Source organism: Sinocyclocheilus rhinocerous, unplaced genomic scaffold (assembly GCF_001515625.1).
Source record: "Sinocyclocheilus rhinocerous isolate Xijiao unplaced genomic scaffold, SAMN03320098_v1.1 scaffold2593, whole genome shotgun sequence".
Lineage (NCBI taxonomy): Eukaryota > Metazoa > Chordata > Actinopteri > Cypriniformes > Cyprinidae > Sinocyclocheilus > Sinocyclocheilus rhinocerous.
Genome location: NW_015664037.1, coordinates 259,365 through 279,410, shown reverse-complemented (window position 1 = coordinate 279,410; position 20,046 = coordinate 259,365). Strand labels below are relative to the sequence as shown.

The following is a 20,046-nucleotide window of genomic DNA, read 5'->3' as shown; positions in this document are numbered from 1 at the left end:
CATATGGAAAATAGCTGGTCAGATATTCTCATTGCTTTCCACTGAAGAAAGAAAACGACACTAGAGTGGAGCAATATGAAAATGAGTAAATGATGATAACATTTTAATTGTTGAGTGAACTATTCTATTCTAGTTTCTAGTCCTTAATTTGTCAGCAACAACACTTTGAACAGAATTGTTTGTACTGTGTTGATCGGCCACTACAATGTCAAATTGTAGACCAACACAGAAGAGTAATTCGCTATGTGTTCTCTATGACGTTTTGTATGGGTTTTAAAATAGTGTTTTTGGGATTTATAAAATTAGTAAATGAATGTAAGCCTATATGGTTAAAAGAGACTTTAACCCCAAAGAGACCATTTCTGCTTCACTTTATAACAGCTGAAATAGTAGCTACTTTTTGTGTAGCCTAAAGAAAAAGAAAAAAGGCAGCATTAATATTCTCATTTGAGTTGTGACTATTTTATGATAAATCGAAAGCTGCTATTCTAAAAACTTAGCACGTGGCTCAAAAAAGGCTAATTCTCAAACAGGCTTTTGAATCGCAAACTTTACAGCTCTGTTATGTGTGAACGCAGAAATGAGTGGGTTAACTAAGAAAACAGTGCTGAAGGGGTTAACTGTGATTCCTCAGAGGAAAAAGCGGCCTGTGTCTTTAAAGTTTCTGTAGCAACAGCAGGATCGCTGCGCTGCAGATCACTTACTCCTGACGCTCCACAGCTCGAGGGGAGTCGGCTCAAGATCTCTCTGCTTTGATAAGGTCCTTGCGCCTCAGTTTAAACTTTTCCCTGACGGACTTTAGCGAACGGGCACTTTACTGCGACTCGTTGAGAGCATTATGGTTAGAGGCATCGATAGGGCTTGTAAAAACGAAATATGTGGTTTTGGAGCGATCTGCGTTGTTTTAAAGCGGGAGTGCGAGAAATAGTGATGTATGTATCTGTCGGGACCGTGCGGTCGGCTGCGCTCTTTGATGTCCGCTCTTAAACCCTGAGCTCAGTCCACACTGGAATAAGAGACCAGAGCACATTCAAACGCACTATACAGGGATCTAGTGTGCTCTTCGCGGGAGGAAGTTTACGTTTAAAACCTAAAATCTGCATTTGACAACAAACAACAACAGAGGACAGGAGGACTGCGTACAATTGGATATATTGTGGAATATATTTGCTCTGTTGTTGGAAACCTGGGACTTTGGGGACTGAACTCATGGATGGATGGTGAGTTAGAGCAGTGTGTGTGTGTTCTCCCAGCGCTGGCCCCTTGCTATTGCTTTGATGTGCTGTTTACCGACTTTGAAGTCATGTGTCGCTGTAAAATGCAGTATATCTGATAGACGTTACATTAAAACGCGTGTTTTAGTTTTTTTTTTTATTATTAGTGTGTTGATTTGAGGTTAGCTTGGCTATGCTTAAAGAATATTCATGACAGTGTTACGGACTTCAACCCCCTGTGATCTCATACTTTTGTTTTTCTTGAGGGGTTTGAAGTTGTATGTAGCATGTTTTGTCTTATTTCTAATGGATTGGATTCGATCACTCTTTATATCCGCAAGGGACGACTTTAAGCGGTTGATTAATCTTTCAAAACTGTCTTAATGGGCATTTTAGACTTCTGTAGCGTGTTTCGATGCCGCTGTATCTTTTATGATGCATTTAAGATCCTTTATGTCATCAGAAGTGTAGTTTTTTTTTTACTATATTATTATTATTTTTATTGTCAGAAATGTAAATGAAGTTTTAATGTACGTGAAGCGAATACTTTTTGTTAAGAGAAGTCAATGTGATGATATAATGCAAGTCTATACTGTACAGATATACTGTAAGCAAGCATGCTATTGATTAAATGGGTTTACATTATTGTGCGTTTCATTGCGATTCGATTTCACCGTCATAAGTAGAATTTTACGCGACATTTGTCTGCATAGTTAAACATCTCGATATTCCGTTTTCGCTCAAGTCGCCGTCTTAAAACTCACTTTCAGAGTAGCTATGTCTTCTTTTGAAAGTTGGAGGTTAGTTATGACAGATCTTTATTATTATTTACTTTTGAAAAATACAACCAGGAACAGGATGTTTGATATTTTTAATTATGTTTTTGAAGATTGTCTTCCGATCAAAATCGCACATTTGATCGGATAAGCTTAGTTTTCCTTAATGTGAGCGTTTGTCCTCGATTTTTCCTGTCCTCTTCATCGCTACAAGGTGATTAAACTGGGCTTGAATGAGACAGATGTAATGTTGTAAATAACCGCAAACGCTGGATTTTATGTGATTTTAATCATTTAAAAAGTTTTAAATGACTAATAGAATGCCTACATAGAACTGAAACCAGGTCGCTTCGATTGCATTCGACGAAGCCGATTGTACACAGCAAGCGCGCACAATGTAGAGCTATAAGTGTCTGAAGTGACTCTTTTGAAGTTTTTGGGGCGGATCTGGTTTTGATGAGATCAATACTTTGTGTTTCAGAGAGAAGCTCCCCTGCTGATTTAAGAGAGAAAGGAGATTACAGCTGAGCTTCACACTGAAGGCTTTGCTGCTGGAGCTGCTAAAGCCATGAATAGGACACTAACAGATCCTATGGTCAGTAGCTTCAGAGAAGATGACCCACGTCCACCGGTCCCAGGGGAAGAGGGTGAGACAACATGCCACCATCCCAGCAAGCTGGCCATGATGAGACCGAAGGATCCTGTGAAAACAATTATGGCTAATCTTCGCTGTTCCACAGCCAGGAGGGATGAAGATGGACTTGGGGAACCTGAGGGCAGTGCGTCCCCGGACTCCCCTCTTGCCCGGTGGACCAAATCTTTGCATTTCCTTCTTGGGGACCAGGACGGTGCTCAACTTTTCCGGGCATATCTTGAACGTGAGAAATGCGAGGACACTTTAGATTTCTGGTTTGCCTGCAATGGTTTCAGGCAAATGGACCTCAAGGATACCAAAACACACAGAGTTGCCAAAGCCATTTACAAGCGGTATATCGAGAACAACAGCGTTGTGGCCAAGCAGCTTAAACCTGCTACTAAGACCTTCATTAGGGATAATATTAAGCGTCAGCAGATTGACTCTGCAATGTTTGATCAGGCTCAAATGGAGATCCAGACGGCTATGGAGGAGAACGCCTATCAGATGTTCTTGACCTCAGACATATACCTTGAGTATGTCAGAACCGGGTGCGAGAACCCCAGTCATGTGAATCCCAACGGACTAGGAGGTCTAAAGCTGGTGTGCGGATACTTGCCGACTCTAAATGAAGAGGAAGAATGGAGTTGTAATGACTTTAAAGCCAAAGCTTTGGCCACTGTAGTCGGACTGTCTGCCAAAGCGATACGGTCACCTCCATCCCTTCGCGCAGTGGAAGCATTGGAGAAAGGCTACAGGTGAGATATCCCATAAAATCTTTTTCACTTGAATAATGTATGCTATGACAATCCTGCAATGCTGTTGCATGCTTCGTACTGCTTCATGTGTCACGCAACCTATAGTGTGTAGCTTAGTGATTAAAGGTCTAGTGTGGTAGCCGGAAAGTTGTAAGTTGAAACAAAGATCGATTGATGTGTAGGCTATCACTGTTTGTGTCCTTGAGCAAGACACTGAGTCTTAGGGATTAATTCTCTCTCTCTGTGTGTGTGAAGTAAGTAATTTTGCATAAATTCATCAGAGGAATGTCAAATTAATAAATGAGTAATGCGTTTTCAAGTGTATTATTACTTAGTTTCATGTAGCTATCGCACTTGAGCTCTTGCATTAAACATGAGAGGCCCTTTCTTGCGAGTTTGGGGCCATTTGCTCTCACCTGGCTTGCATTACGCAGAGAGAGAGAGAAGGGGGAAAACATCAATAGAGCAGCTCTTCCTTTCATGTAAATATTGTCTAGCACCAGGCCCTCTGCTGGCTCCACACAGTTTCCTCTGCTTTGAAATTCTTCCACCGTTAGAGGATCATCTTCAAGGATCAAGGCTAGTTCACAATGCAAAATTGGTTTCAGCCGTCAAACAGATAAAACAAGTGGCACACATAAAAAATGTCACTGATTCAAAAATGAAACTTTTGTTTTTGCTTTGCTGTTAAGAAAACAAAGTACTTCAAATTGCTCACAAGATTTTGCTTATGTTGATTTAAGTAGTCTTCGTTTAGACCAGCTCTGTTACTGTACTTTGTCAGGTTTGACACCTTTAGATGTCTTGATGAGCTGCTGGTTTGGTTGTTAAAAAAAAAGAAGTATATTGTCTGGGTTTAAATAAAACACCAGGGGAAATTTGGTTTGATGAATTGCTAGCCGTCACACAACTTGAGGTTGTAAATGAGGTGACCCATCAAGGTGTGGTGCCAGACAAATGTTTATCTGTCTCAAAGACGGCCCGTTGGGAGGGTGATCTTGAAGAAGGTGACAGAACGTTTCATCTCTGCTTATCTTTGTCAGGTTGTTTATGTAGGAGATGATTAAGAAGCAGACGAGAGTAAGCAAAGTCTCTTTTTTTTTATGTTATTCCCTGATTTCTTTTTGAAGAATGCTCCTTGAGCAGTCTGTTTTCCCTCTCTCACGGGGCACTTTTTTGTTCATCTGAAGCATGTGGAACTTATTTCTCTCCCTTTCTGTGTTTCTGAATAGAGTTATTCACAAAACAACACGCAGCAGCGGTTCCTCTGTGAGTCACAGAGACCGTGGCCTTCATCTCCTCCGTTTCTTATTTACCACCGTTCTCCTCTGATTTCGACTGCCTCTCTTCGCACTTTTATCTAGGAAAAAACCCAGACGGATGGAGAATAAGCACACTTTTTGAGCTAGCGGAAAAGAAGGACAGAGGGGGGCGAGGCACCTCATGAAAGAAAGCATGAATGAGGGGGTGAGCGAGGGAAGAATGTGAACCCAGCTGTGCTAAATACCTGACTCTGAGCGAGAGCTTCCAAAGGTCAGGTTTGAGTTGGGGCCGTAGGCTATAGTCCTGCTGGGTCTCCCCTCACAGCGCTGCTGGCAGTAGGCATTCTCATAAAGAGGAGGCCCTCCTTCCCCCCCCTCTTCTCTTCTTTCTTTCCGCTCTCTCATGTTCTTTCTTTCTCTCTGTCCCTCTCTCTCCCTTTCTGCCCGGCTCAGGTTCTCTACCTCCTCCTCCTCTTCCAGTGAAGCAGGAATGTGTCACAGCAGGAGAGAGGGGTATGGAGAGCGAGAGAGGGATCGGAGGGAGGGGCGGCCTGGGTGGGTATGTGGAGGAGGTGGCCTTAGCAGAGGAAAGAGCACAAGAGAAGGAATGACATGAAACGGGAAAGTTTGGAAGGGGGAGGTAAAATGAGGAACGGGGTGCCTGGCCCAGACAAAAGGCTCCAGATATGCTCCACTGAGGGGAAGTGGCATTGGCAATTCACACAGATGTGCTGCTCACTTAACTTTCCCCCTGATCAGCCCTCACCGGGCTGCCGCAGGGGGGAGGTGGGGCAAGGGAGATGAAAGGGAAGAGTAGAGAAAAGACAAACTGAGCTCGAGTTCCTCCCCCAGCCATGAAGGAAAAAAGACTAGTAAAAATAGCTGGACCCTTTTCACAAACATAAGGGAAGCCATGTTAGAAGCATTTTGCATTTTGCATTTGCAATGTGATATTTTCCCTCTTTTGCTCTCAAAATTTGGATGTTATCGTAACATTTATCTAATTATTTGACTGCTTTAATCCATTTTGTTAAGGCCAGATTCATAGTCTAGGCAAGTACACATATGCGGTCTCATTGTTCATACTTGACATGCTTTCTTGCATTACTGTGGTGGTAACAAACCTCAATAGTCAAGATGGCAAACAAGTTACCTTCAGATGTTGTCCCGTTAACTGGAGGCATCAACTTTGTGAGGGCAAAACTTAATCAAGTTTTCAAAGTTCCTTTTCAACTGTTGCTCTGCCGTGGCAGTAGTTTACCTGAGTGATTGAGTCAGTTTACGCTATTGCATGCTGCAGTTCTGTTATGGCAAACCTTAGAATGCAGCAGGAGACATTTGGAAAACAGGTTCAGTTCCCTTTGAGTAACCTAGTTACAAGTGCCTCAATTGTGGGTTCATGAATCAACCAAGTAACCTTCCAGTTAATAGCCTTGCAATTTAACCACTGTACCACGCTTTCAATTAAAACCAAAATTGTTTGTTGTTCCTGTAGGTCCTATAGACGCAGCGACCCTGGAAACCCCTATCGTGTTGTGTCCGGTTATAGTTTTGCCCCTGCCACCAGTGCCAACGACAGCGAGGTCTCCAGCGATGCCCTGACAGATGACTCAATGTCCATGACGGACAGTAGTGTGTAAGTGTCTTTCTGGAACCCTCTATATTTCTGTATTTTCCTGTTTCTTAACATAGTAAACTGCCTGCCTAGGTGGCACTGTTGGGCATCATAGGCAAATCTTGAATGAATAGATGATGCCTAAAATGACATCTTGAAAAATTTATAGTTCAGTCTATCTCTACACTGTGGTCAAAGACTAACATCTTTCTCTGGCTGTTAGCATACATTGGGTTTAATTATTTAGTCATTTGTGCCTGGTAATGAGATGGTACAGATTGCAGGTGATACATTGGCTTTTAAATGCGTTTGAGATGTTTTTAATGCGTTGCTGGAGTCTTGAGGGGATGAGCTATGAGAAAGGAGTGGACCCAAGAGAAGAGCCCTCAGATAATGTGCTTCCTCTATGCGCTAATTGAAGCTAATGTTTGCAAATTCCTCTACAGGAAATGACACTGGCCAGTGTGTCCTCCTCTTTTGCCCATGCTCTTTCCCTAGAAAGCTTTGATCTTCAATGGCTCTCTTTTTAGACTTTGCACAACTTAGTCACCGAAGACATAGTCATTATTTATTGGTTTCCCCATTGTCACTGGAAAAAGGGGGTGGGGGTTAACTCGCCATGTGGACTATAAGACACTCATTGAGGTGCTTTGGCAGTAAATTAAAGGAATCTCAACTCGCATGGAGGTTTGGTATGAGCCCACCGGGGCTGGAACGAGGGGGATCCGGTGTCAGCTAGGCCTTAAAGAAATTAGCCATTTCTGGAGCACAAGAGCAGGTCACCTGGGATTAGGGTGTTTGGGACCCCATCCCCCAGACACTCATGTACACCACCCATTCAACCCCACCTCTGCCTGAAAGCAGCCCTCCCCCCTCTGTGTTTGCGGCAGAGGCAATTGTGCGAGTGCATAGCTAAGTGTAGAGAGTGAGAAATAAAGTGCATGCTGGATGAAAGGCTTAACTGAATCGCTTTCAGCCCATTGTTAGGCCCCGGGAGCTTAGAGGGATAAGAGGGTGGCTGGCTGCTTTGAAAATTACTTGCACAAGTGAATAGGAGATTCCCATAAAGCACAGCCAGCCTGTGACACCCCAAAGCTCCAAACACAGCTAGTGTATATGGACAGTGGGCTGATTGAACCAAAGATTAATATTTTGATAGGTGCAACCATGCAACACTTTTTTTTTTAACAAAAATGTGCAACAGCTTCTTGAGTGACCTGTAAATTATTTATTTAATAGTTGAAACCGCAGCATAGTTAAAAATTAAATTAGTGTGTGAAACAAAAGCTAATCAAATTTTTTTTTAAAAGAATTAACTACATGCTCCTCTCCAGTGATTTCACACATATTTAGCCATTGCATTTCTTATTCTATATTTTGTTTGTATTTGCGCCACTTTGAAGTAGCATAGGCAATGGGAAAACCAGCCTCTGTGTTCTTTATTTGGAGGCTGATTTGATTGGAATAGCTGCGTTTTTATTTGAGTTAAAAGGCACGGCTCTAAATCAGAATTGGAATTCCAGATAAAGGGAGGGAGGGAGCGAGGGAGGGGAGGAGAAGTGGGGGAAATTTTGCTTATATCTTATTTATGGATTTACTTGGACGCTAGGGAATGCCGCTGCGCCGACTTCAAACATTACCTTATCTTACAAACCAGCCTTTTGATGTGCGCAAGATCAGAGGCTGACTGCCGAGCGCTTGCCAAATGAAGATTGGAACGACTGCTTTATGCGCATGACTGTGAGCTTTCAAAGACGTGCTGGAAACTGCATTTGGGCTAGGTCATATACTTCAGAGTCAGAACAGAGCAAAGGAAACTGGCCTGGCTTAAAAAAAAAAAAAGCTGAGCGGAGGATGAGAAAGATATCTGGCTTTAGAGGCAAGAAAGGGTGAGATTGAAGAGGTGGAGGTTTACGAACATTCTGCCATGGATTAGATGGATTAGGAGTGTTTATGGAAACACAAGCCATCCCTTATTGTAACTGGTAACATCATATAGATGTCATAACAGCGGCGAGTTAACCAACTAATGCCAACGCTTGATTGTGCGTTGGCATTAGTGGCAGCATTTGCGCTGCTGCCCTTAGGGTTCGAGCGTGCCCCACAGCGTCTGTGCTGGGCAGGAGAGTAGAGAAAGATCTTGCTGTTACCAGCACTCTGGAATGCTCACGGCTAACATGGAGGAAGATGAAGAATTTTGGGTTTTGGATGATATTGAAAGGAAAGTCATGGGGCTTGCTGTTTTAGTTTGCACAGGGTGAGAGTGCATCGTTTTCTGGGCCATTATTTCAACATCACACTAAGTGTAGATCTGTATGACTACAGGATTTGAGTTTCTACGGATGCTGAAGATGTATGTGTCTGTCTATCGTGTATTAATTTGGGCAGTAAATAACCTTTATTGTTCTCTGTGTGTCCTGACAGAGATGCCATCCCTCCTTACAAGATGGGGAGTAAAAAACAGTTACAACGAGAGATGCAGCGCAACATGAGGATGAACGGCCAAGTGTCACTACCTCCGTTCCCTGTAAGTGTCCTCGCCTTTCTTCTGAATACATACAAACAACTCCAACATCGCCCCCAATTAAAAAGCGTTACCCACTCACGGTTGTGGACCGTTCGTGTTGTTGTGCTCTTTCTGGGATAATGACTCTTAATAAAGTGCCACACCGCGCTAAATGAGTCTGTTTTATCCTGGGGCACCAAAATCAACTGTGAGTGCTTTGATCAGCGGATGAATGGGGCTGACTTCAAGGGAAGTGACAACTTCCAACCGAGCTGCACCCTTTTTATTCCTCCAGCAGCACCCTCCATCCCCCTCTCCCTCGTTTCCTCTCTGCCTTCCTCAAAGTAGAAAAAGAGAGATGGTTGGTTAGTGTTTGGAGAGAGAGTTTGGAAAGACAACTTGTTAAGCAAGTCAAACAAACCTGTATCCACCCTCCCTATGCCCCCTTATCCTTTCTTACTCTCCTTTGTGTTCCTTTTTTCCTCTTCCTGTCACTGAATGTATGAGAGAGGACAAGTGCACAAACAATTTTAAATTCTGGTTTGGAAAGACTTTCCATTTTCTGTGTCTTCTCTCTTTCTCTCCATCTCCTTGCCTCCCGCCCTCTCTCCTTTTTTTCTAGCTTGTAATATTTCCCTTCTGATTTGGCAATGACTGGCTGCCTCTCCCAGGATGCTACTTTTAGGCAGCAGGGGCCTGGAGCTGCTGCAAGTCTCACCAGCAGCTTGTCTTGCTTTCTTCTCTCTTTCGTCTCTCCCTTCATCGTCTTCACAAAGAGATGGAAAGAGGAAGCCAAATCAAGAAAGGCAGGGCACAAAATAATAATAAAAATAAGAAGAAAGTGATAGAAAATCCTTGTGTGAGACGCACACATGGGGAAGGAGGATAATGTGGCTACTGTAGCTCAAAGGTGCCTGCTGTCATTTAGGGGGGAATAAATTACCTCTGTGCTTCTGATCTCCCACCGCTTGACTCCTCTAGTGGCGGCACACATCTCGCCATCTTACTTTCTCTTCTTTTAATCCCCCTCTCTTTCCTTTTTTCTTTTGCCTCCCTCCTTTTTCCCCCTGTCGATATGTGACTTTTATTGCTAGATGTAAAGCCAGTGTCCCTGCCGCCCCTGGTGAGCGTTTGATATTTGACGAGGGCTCTTTGAAGCTGCCTGACTTCACAGGCCAGGCTGATGGCTTGGTTGCACTACAGAGGGAACAAGCCGAGGCTCCTTAGAGCGTGACCAACTGCTCATGCCGGCAGCGGCCCATGCCAGTGGTGTGGGGCATGTGTTTGTGTGTGTGTGCGCACGCGTTGGATGGGCAGTAGACTTATGCGGGGAGGGCAGCTGTAAAAATCAACCCCTCCTGTCCTGTCTGGTCTTCTCGCTAATCTGTATCTCTCTCTGGTTGTGCAGAGGACGCGGCGGCCACCTAAGGAGATGACTCCCGTGGAGCCAGCAGCCTTTGCGGCACAGCTGATAGCCAGACTGGAGCGTCTGAAGCGGGAACAGGAAACCATGAGCTCCCTGGAGGAGAGACTTCAACAGATTCAGGAGGTTGGTATTGCTGGAAGTCTCCGAAAATGTTGTCAGTGTGTGAAATCGAAGTTACTTCCTCTATTAAAGAATTCAGCGAAATGTACATTTATATGCATAACATTCGCAGAATATTTTGGGCAAATAGGCTGTTTGCAAGAATTTCTTTGTAACATTGCATTCCTGTGTGTGTTTTAGGAGGAGGAGAGAGATGAATCTGAGTTGTCTGGAAGCAGTGCATCCCACTCTCTGCCTTTGCTCCCTCATGGCTCTTGTGAGGAGGACCCCCAGGCCATCCTGGACGAGCACCTTTCCCGAGTTCTCAAGACCCCTGGCTGTCAGTCTCCAGGAATGCTGCGGCATTCCCCACGCTCCCGCTCTCCTGAACAGCGCCCCCTGCCTCGGGGAGGTCCCGGCACCAGGTCGCAGTCTGGCTCTGTGAACGGATACATGCCGGCAAAGACCTTCATCTCCAGACAGTCGACCAAGCACATCCATCACCACTACATCCATCACCATGCTGGGACCAAAAGCAAGGAGCAGATCGAGGTGGAGGCAACCCAGCGGGTGCAGTGCCTGTGCCATGGAGCTTCAGAATGCTGCTCCGCCCCTTACAGCCGCAGCCGGAGTCTGGGCCGAGACCAGTGTGGCAGCCCTGCAGAAGTGGCCTTTGGGTAAACTCATGTTTTTGTTGTTCTTCTCCAAAGTGAATCGCATTTTTGAGGGCCTAAACATGCTCCAAAACTCATGAACCTTTGCACACGCGTCAGAACTGGCAAAAATGTACATCTGATATGGGTTTCAGAAGTGGGTGTGGCAAAATGGCTGGATAGTGCCACCTTTACACATTCAATGGAGTGCGCCTCAAGCTACGTTTTACGTACATATATGAAAATCGGTACACACATGTAACACACCATTACCTACAAAAAATTATCTTGGTACAAAATCCAAAACCCATCAGGAAGTACGTTATTTGGAATTTCCTGTAGATTTTTGTTCAGTTTTTGCCATTTCCAGGCCCAGTTCGTCAAAGTTTTTGCCATTTCCTTTGACGAACTCCTCGTACAGTTTTAATCGGATCATCTTCAAATTTGGTGAGGGTTATTATAAGGCCTTTGTGACGTTAAATTGTGAAGATCTTGAGTTTTCGTCAAAGGTCGTGTCCCTGGCGGCCTGACAAAATTTGATGTTTCGCCATGAAACAGGAAGTTGCTGTAACTCAGGCAAGCAATGTCCGATCTGCCCCAAACGTCACATGTTTGATAAGAGTCCTGTCCTGAGCAACAGGAAATTACTTGTTTTACACTAACTTAAACATGCAATGTCCGATCTGCCCCTAACTTCACATGTTTGGTAAGAATCCTGGCCTGAAAACATTTACATGCCAATATTCAGTTATAATTTATAGTGCCACCTGTTGGCAACAGCACATTTCATGTTTTACACTAACTCATACATACAATGTTCAATCTGCAACAAATTTCACAGATTTGATAAAAGTCCTGGTCTGAAGACATCTACATGCCAACATTCAGTTAAAGTCATAGCGCCACCAGCTGGCAGCAGGAAGTTTAGCACATATAAATGACTTTGACATATTCCTCCTATATTTATCACTTTAAATTCATATTGGCCACCGTTCTCTGTTTTCCTAAAGCCACCAGATGGCAGTGAGCCCGGGTGCGAGGGCCCTTTCATCGCTGCTTGCAGCTTTAATTTCTCATTGCTTTTTAATTGTTACATCCTGGAGGTTTTTTTTCAGCTTCAATTTTTATTCATTTTCCTGCTGCTAGGCATCCCAGCTCTTTATCAAAGCGTCTGTGTAAATCTGGAGAGGACGTCAACACGGAAGGGATGGAGAACAGTCTCCTCCAGCTGCCAGCTGACAGTACAGACCGCTCTCAAAACGTATGGCAGTGGATCCTGGAGAGCGACCGACAGACCAAGCACAAGCCCCACAGGTCTGTCTCACAACTCTGTGGTCATGTCTATAACTAACTTAAACATGCAATGTCCGATCTGCCCCTAACTTCACATGTTTGGTAAGAATCCTGGCCTGAAAACATTTACATGCCAATATTCAGTTATAATTTATAGTGCCACCTGTTGGCAACAGCACATTTCATGTTTTACACTAACTCATACATACAATGTTCAATCTGCAACAAATTTCACAGATTTGATAAAAGTCCTGGTCTGAAGACATCTACATGCCAACATTCAGTTAAAGTCATAGCGCCACCAGCTGGCAGCAGGAAGTTTAGCACATATAAATGACTTTGACATATTCCTCCTATATTTATCACTTTAAATTCATATTGGCCACCGTTCTCTGTTTTCCTAAAGCCACCAGATGGCAGTGAGCCCGGGTGCGAGGGCCCTTTCATCGCTGCTTGCAGCTTTAATTTCTCATTGCTTTTTAATTGTTACATCCTGGAGGTTTTTTTTCAGCTTCAATTTTTATTCATTTTCCTGCTGCTAGGCATCCCAGCTCTTTATCAAAGCGTCTGTGTAAATCTGGAGAGGACGTCAACACGGAAGGGATGGAGAACAGTCTCCTCCAGCTGCCAGCTGACAGTACAGACCGCTCTCAAAACGTATGGCAGTGGATCCTGGAGAGCGACCGACAGACCAAGCACAAGCCCCACAGGTCTGTCTCACAACTCTGTGGTCATGTCTATATTGTAATCTCAGAAAATTCTTGTGCATGCGCATTTGCACAAGCGTTTTAAAGACTGAGGCTTGCCATCTGCCCACCTGGATTCCTGTGAGCTTTTGTTCTTACATTGTACTAACATATTCAAACTTTCTGTTCTTGCAGCACTCAAAATATAAAGAAGTCGCACTGTTTGGATCCCACGCGCACACACACCTGGGGAGGTGGCGGAAGCAGTGGGCATCTCCGTGCCCACCAGCCCGCACACCCCTACGTTCAGGACCCCGCCATGCCTCCTCTACCCCCTCCCAACACCCTAGCACAGCTGGAAGAGGCCTGCAGACGCCTTGAAGAAGTTTCCAAACCCTCTAAACAGAGGTACGAGCTCCAGACTTTAATATCCTGTATGTCAGTCCTTGCTAAAAACTCTTGATTGATTCCTGTATTGACGTATGTGTTCCACTTCACAGGCATTCAACATCAAGCCTTCAGAGAGACAAGAGTCACCCAGTGCCTGTGCAGAATGGCAGTTCAGCGCTTCAAACGGATGAGTATGTATTTCTCCTGATAGTCATCGCACTTTAATTCATTTTCATTGACGAATGGCACACGTATGCAATGCTTTGCAGCCATTAGTCTTTCTTTTCCTTCAGAAACTCCTGGTTGTTCTCTTTTTTTGGTTTCTGGCCCTAGCCAGTGTTTGAAGTGTGGAGCATTGGCCACCTGATGGCAGAACTCTTTTTCATTTTTAATTGGCTGACCTTCAGTCCTGGTCTATGGTTAGGGGGCTTTCTGAAGTAGCACTACAAAGTGAAGAAAGGGGCCAGGGGATAATCTTGACCATTTTTCTTTTCACTCATCTCTGACAGCATTTGTTAAACTTAAAGCAGTGCATTTGAGCCAACTACTGACTCCGACACTGTTCTGTTTTTTTTGTGCACCTTGGGTACTTAACCTAGATATATATATTAACCTAGTCGTAGAGCCCTGCTTGGGCCTCAAATATATAGGCCCTAGCCCAGCCCTGGCCCGAGATGCTCAGACCCTAGCCCGGCCCTTGTCCGACGGCTCTTCAGAATTAAATGCGCACGTGTACTAAAGCCGGTGTTGGTCTAACCAGACTTTGTCGCATCGTGTATGCATGCCTTCAGTGGTGGAGGTAACGAATTACAACTACTCACGTTACTGTAATTAAGTAGTTTTTTCGGGTACTTGTACTTTTTTGAGTATATTTTTAAAGCTGTACTTTTACTTGTACTTAAGTACAAATTAAGCAAAATAATCTATTTTGTTACTTTTAAATCATAGTTCGTTACTGAGTACGCCCACAATTTGAATTGATATTCAAACCTTTGACGGCACTTCAGTAGCCAATAAAGATATCCGATCGCAAACGGGACCCAACGGGCTTGCATACCTCTACCTAGTCGTCGACTAATATTTAGAATTACCATAATCTTGAAGTTTGATAAGTTAGGTCTTAGATTTCTCATTATTAATCCTACGTATGAGCTATAATCGTAATATTGATGGTTGTTTAAGGAATCAACACGAAAAATATCCATACATGCTTCCAAAAAATCTAATCCTGATGGATAAAAAACCAGTCCCACCCTAAATATTTCCTGTTGTGTTACAGAATTTCAATGTGTTGTGCATGCCATCTAGTGTGGTCTTTAAGACCTAGCTAATATTATGCTCCGCTGTGAGGATATTTACGTTTGTGCTCGTGTGTTTGTGTCTTTCCAGACCAAAAGATCTCAAGAAGATGTCAGGTTGCCACAGTAGTTTGAGCTCAGAGACAGTGGTCACATACTTCTTTTGTGGTGAGGAAATCCCATACCGCCGGATGATGAAAACACACAGCCTCACACTCGGACACTTCAAGGAGCAACTGAGGAAAAAAGGCAACTACAGGTATACCTTCAATTCTGACTGGAGAATTTCTGTTTAATAGTTGATATTAAGGCTGCTGAAGACTTGTATATAATAGTTTTGCTATTAGCTAATTTTTAAAAAATCCATGCGAGGTATTTATTGACTTGTTGGTCTCTTCAAGACGGCGATGTTTACTATAAGTTATTTACATTAGCAGCAAGTATGGAGTTAAGACGACAGGAAAGAGAGAGGGGTGGGTGCACAGAGAAAGACAGAAAGAATGAGGGAATTTTAACTGTAGCCGTTTGGTCACATCTGGTATTGATTTCATCTTAAGGCACATTTAATAAGCAGCTCTTTGAAGCCCAGGCCTTTCATTTGATGCACAAAGACTTGCACACATTTTTCAACAATTGTATCAAGCTACGTTGCTCTCATACATTTGTGTGTGTGTGTTTACATAAGACTATCAGTTTTTTTAATGATTATTTCTCATTTATATCAAAGCCTCTCTTTGTGTTGGCCTTTTTATTTGAATGGGGCATTGTCAGATGGCCGCCAGTGGTTTTCCTTGTGCATGTTGACTCCATAAAAGCCCATTTAAAGCACACCAGAACAGTTGAGTAACTTTTTTTACTGGTAACTATGCTGGTAATAGCTTTTAGCTGCCCCCTGACCAAAATCTGTAATGCTCCATGTTATTGCATTGTTGTCCATATAGATGACTTGTTTTGTCAAATAGCTTGTTTTCTGAGGCCTGTATTCTACATGAATATTGTCAAAAGATCCCCATGTTAAGGACCCCTCTCTCACTATGCACATTTTCAAGGAAAAGAGAATTCAAAGCTGATGGTTTTAATCGCAGAAAATGTGTGTAGTTGGGTCATTTCAACATGGCAGAAATTCAACAAAGAACAGTACTGCCAGAGTTGCCAGACGATATTGGTGCCAGATGTTGCGAAGAGAAAATCTTGCCATATAAAACATGTTCCAATGGAAAGATTTCTTTCTCTTTTTCTTTCTTCTTCTCCCTCTCTCTGTTTTTTTTCCCCGAACAAATAAGAGCCATGCTTCCCTTTTGAAGATTTTGCGGAGGAGGATATAGCTTATTCTCCAGAAATAAGGATGTAATTATGTGCCATGTAGCAGTATTCTAGTTTGTCCATCATTTATGAAGTTGGGTTTGGGCAGTGGGAGAACAATGGATTGTTTCCGACATATTGAAAGAAGAAAAGCAACTTTGTTCTCGTCAGTTGTTGTTTTGAGTCATGGTTATTCCTGTGTGTGTTTTATGTGCACTGTTTCTATGACTTGGTGGTGTTTGCTTGTAAAAACCTAGCATGCACCGCAGCGCAAGTTAGTAAGAGGGGGCATTTTCCATTACAAAGCCAATTACTGAGGCAGACCTCACCACTCCCTCCCCTCCCACTGTTTTCTCTTCCTTCTGGAGGAGGTGGAGATCATTAGTGCATCAGAGGTGGAAGGAAAAAGACAAATCGAATGATAGAAATGAGGCAAACAGGTCATCCGTCAAGGTCAAGACTAGATTAAGACCAGACTCATCGCGTCGCAATGTGGTAATGAAAAAAGCTTGAGTAGACTCTGCGGCACCCAAAAATGTCAACCCTTGTGAAAGATCCCCATCATTTGCTCAAGAGCTCCCAATTAGACACCAGAGCCCTGATGGTAGATGGGTGGTAGTGTTTAACAGACCCTCTAATTTAGGCTAAAGCATCTCTTTGTCCCCCATATAGTGGAGTGCAACACAGTATAGCACTAGTGTCTGATATGGGTATTTAAAGTCGACACGAAATGGTGTTTAAAACTTCTATAATGTGATGCATTTCACACTGAAACGGGATATTCAGATGGTCTGGGTGTGTCTGTGTGACATATCCACGGGGTCTTTAAGCTTTTCATAGGCTTGGAAAACAACATTGTTATTTTCTGGAATGAAAGAACACCATTTTACCTGTAGATTACCTGTAGTCATTTGTGAATGCAATCAACAGTTTGTTGACCGTACGTGTTCTCTGTTTCAGGTACTACTTCAAAAAGGCCAGTGATGAGTTTGAGTGCGGTGCTGTGTTTGAGGAGGTCTGGGACGACTGCACAGTTCTGCCCATGTATGAGTGCAAAATCCTCGGCAAAGTGGAGAGAATGGACTAAACAAGCATGACAGCCCACATGTGGACTTGCCAAGCACTCAAGACTAACTCGACGAGCGGAAAACGGACGTTTTATGAAGCTAAAAAAGTTTAGACGTTTGGCTTACCAAGCTATTGAAGGAATACTAGCCAATGAAGTACAGAGGGATCTGAACCAGCAATGCATCATGAGAAATTGTTCCTTTGATTTGGAACGCAAAGAGAGATGTTATGACCAATGAAGACGCAGTCAACCACTTGTTTGTTTGGACTACAGCACACCAACACCAGTGTTACCATACCATGGACTGCTGACCAGCATTTGTGATAATTGTAGATGTGTATACGTGTGTTGGATGCGAGAACGTGTGCATGTGTATACAGAGGTGCTCATATGTACACAAAGTTATAATATGCTTCTGTCACAAGTTAAAGACTTTATTGCTATTTATTAAACTGTCATTCCCCTCATATCTGTGTTCAGATGTTGGACAAGCTGCTTATTTGATTGGGAGATTTTCAATGTTATACATGCATGGACGGATGTCTAGAGTCACGCGACCTTAACTCAACAGACTGTACCAGGAATCTTCTCTTCTGGCCAATGAGAACGAACTGTGCTTCAGACCAGCACGCCTCTCCAAACCTCTCTGCTGATTGGGTGGATATTTCAACTTTAATTGCCCAGCCAATAACTGATGTGTTGCATCTTTAGTGCCTTTGGTTTAAGGTCCAGACATTGCACAGGAACCAATAGCCTTGTCCTGGAACCTGTTCCAAAACTCTTAAAAACACTAAGTAATAGGAAGTCATGCTATTTAAAAAACAAAACACAAAAAAGGTCATCTTAATTTCAACACTGTCTGGGAGATCAGAGGGTGTGCATGGAAGGGGTTAATGTCCTGTGTAATTGTTGAATGGAAAGACCTGGTTTAGCCTATTTAAAACCGCTGAGCTCCAGGGCAAAATCTCGGAATGCACTGGCAGGAGTGGATGAGAACATGCCATCGCTAGTGTATTATACATTACCTGTGCCTACATGGATACCATGCTGTGTGCTGCCCTGTTTCAGGGTGTGAATATTCCCTTGCTTTTCTGAGGGGTTTATGTTTAAAATAATTTTTTATGCTTGGATATCTTGTGATCATGACATTACGTTTCAGTGTTTTGCTCCCCCGATTTTGTTTGTGTTTCACTTAAATGTAAATTATGCATTATATAGAGCTTCATTTTAAAGACGACTTGGTACTTTAATTATTGTAATTATGAAGAGATGTAGCCTTTATTAAAAGTTATATTTTTTAAATGAAAGCTAATATGTTTGTGTGGTTACTGTGCATTTGTGTCTGGTTGGAAGTGATTATTGCACCCTCATTTGAGAATTTGATTATCTGGGAACCAAACCCAACATGAGCTCCACACTGAATCTGTCTATGCTCCACAGAATTGGAACACCTGTATTGGATGTCCATTTAAATAATAATACTAAAATGCTTTCAGAATACTTAGGGATACTGTTGACTCACCTTTGTGTAACTTTTACCATTCCACTCATTTACCCCAAAGTCTGGGCCAAAAAAAAGAAGAAGCTTAAGACGACAGATTTAGTTTAGCCTGCTCATGATCTTTACATTATGAGGGCCCTGCTCTACCAGTTGATCTCAGACTTCACTGTATTAGACTGCTCTGAGATCAGTTTTGCCTTTCATCACTCTCTTATACGTGCCATTCTAACAGGAAGTTTGGTAAGGACGTGATGAATGATAGCATGAGGATGTCATAAAGAGGCTCCCCGATTGGCTGTTAATCCCATCCATTAAATTGCAGGCGGGGTTCCTGCCAGTTGGGGGTAACTCTGTGGCTGTTTGTACACCATAGAAGGCTTTGTTCATGGATCATTCCCCCCGTCAGCTCCCTCCAGCCCTGCCCCAGCACCTCCATGCTTAATTAAAATCTCACCCCCTGTAGCTCCTTCCATGAGAACCCAACTCCAAGGTGAAGGCCTTTCCCAGAAAAACCCCTGTTGCTTCCTCCAATGCATTTCTCAAGCTCCAGATCGGCCCATTAGGAGGGAGGGGGACTCAGGCATCAGGTTGTTTTTGTCGCCATTTTGGCAGAGAGCGCGATCAGTTGCCGGAGTTCTATGTGGGAATAGTTTTATCTGGCTGCCTTCGTTCAGTATTTCAAGTGTTCGCCATAAAGTGGAGGGAGGAGGTTTTAATGGTGACATGCTTTTCTTGAGTGCCTCTCCACATTTGGACCAGGCCCTGGCCTTTACCTCTGCCCTGTGAGACGTGAGCTTTGCCAGGGCCTGGGCAGCTGGTTTTTCTTGGGGCTAATTGGAGGATTAGAATGCTCCTGGAAGCACCACTGGCCCAGCATGCTCCGAGACAATGCTGCGGCATAATGAAGCACTTCAGACCCCGGTGAGAAATCCCAGCCATATTTGTTCCCATTATCAGCCTTTAATTTGCTCCCTCGTAGAAAATTAATAAATGCAGCAGTAATTTGGCCACTAGAGTCCTTTTTGCCTGCGTGCATGAGCATGTACAAGCTCAGAGATAGGTTGGAGTGCTAAGTGTTCCCGGCATGTCTTACGCGGATGCATCCACCGAGTGTTTTTTTTTTTCTTTGCATGGAATGCCAGATACAGCCTGGCAGAGATCAGAGCACGCCTGACCCTTGACTTGTCACTTCCCTTCTCCTAATTGTCCTTCATTCCAGCGAGCTCTATTTTAAAGTTTCCTGTGCTTTGATCGTGAAACCATCTAGGAAACTCTTAGCTGTATTTCCCCGAACAGCCACGACCTTCCCACCTAAATGCACCCCTTAAACCTTGGTGGAAATCGCAGGTGCCATCTGCCGCCGGAGGGCGAGTTTAACGTTGGCTGACTTCAAGTCATTTAGACAATGTCGCAATGTTAGATTGATGATATCAGTGCTCTCGTTTCCCATGGCACAAAGCGTAGCACGTGGGAGGCAGCACAGTAACCATATCAGGCAGTGTGTGCCAGGGGCTCGCTCTGAGGAGCGCTAACTGTTTCATTCATTTCATTGTGTGGGGTGGTA

The 20,046-nt window shown here is 43.6% G+C and overlaps 1 protein-coding gene across 1 annotated transcript; it reads left to right on the top strand.

Annotated features, from left to right (window-relative positions):
- Window positions 1–700: 700 nt before the first annotated feature.
- On the top strand, window positions 701–18,277 carry LOC107729583 (axin-2). Its single transcript, XM_016540165.1, has 11 exons — window positions 701–1,220; window positions 2,472–3,382; window positions 6,140–6,280; window positions 8,684–8,786; window positions 10,174–10,314; window positions 10,492–10,967; window positions 12,090–12,257; window positions 13,118–13,330; window positions 13,423–13,503; window positions 14,702–14,869; window positions 16,873–18,277. Exons 2-11 carry the CDS (start codon window positions 2,559–2,561, stop codon window positions 16,997–16,999), a joined length of 2,442 nt encoding a protein of 813 aa, XP_016395651.1. The 5' UTR covers window positions 701–1,220; window positions 2,472–2,558; the 3' UTR covers window positions 17,000–18,277.
- The last annotated feature ends 1,769 nt before the right edge of the window (window positions 18,278–20,046 follow it).

Excerpts from the sequence above, each read along its gene's own strand:
- LOC107729583 (XM_016540165.1), top strand. The coding sequence starts at position 2,559 with ATGAATAGGACACTAACAGATCCTATGGTCAGTAGCTTCAGAGAAGAT. Across the intron at positions 3,383-6,139 it reads GCATTGGAGAAAGGCTACAG|GTCCTATAGACGCAGCGACC; the intron begins GTGAGATATCCC and ends TTGTTCCTGTAG. Across the intron at positions 8,787-10,173 it reads TGTCACTACCTCCGTTCCCT|AGGACGCGGCGGCCACCTAA; the intron begins GTAAGTGTCCTC and ends CTGGTTGTGCAG.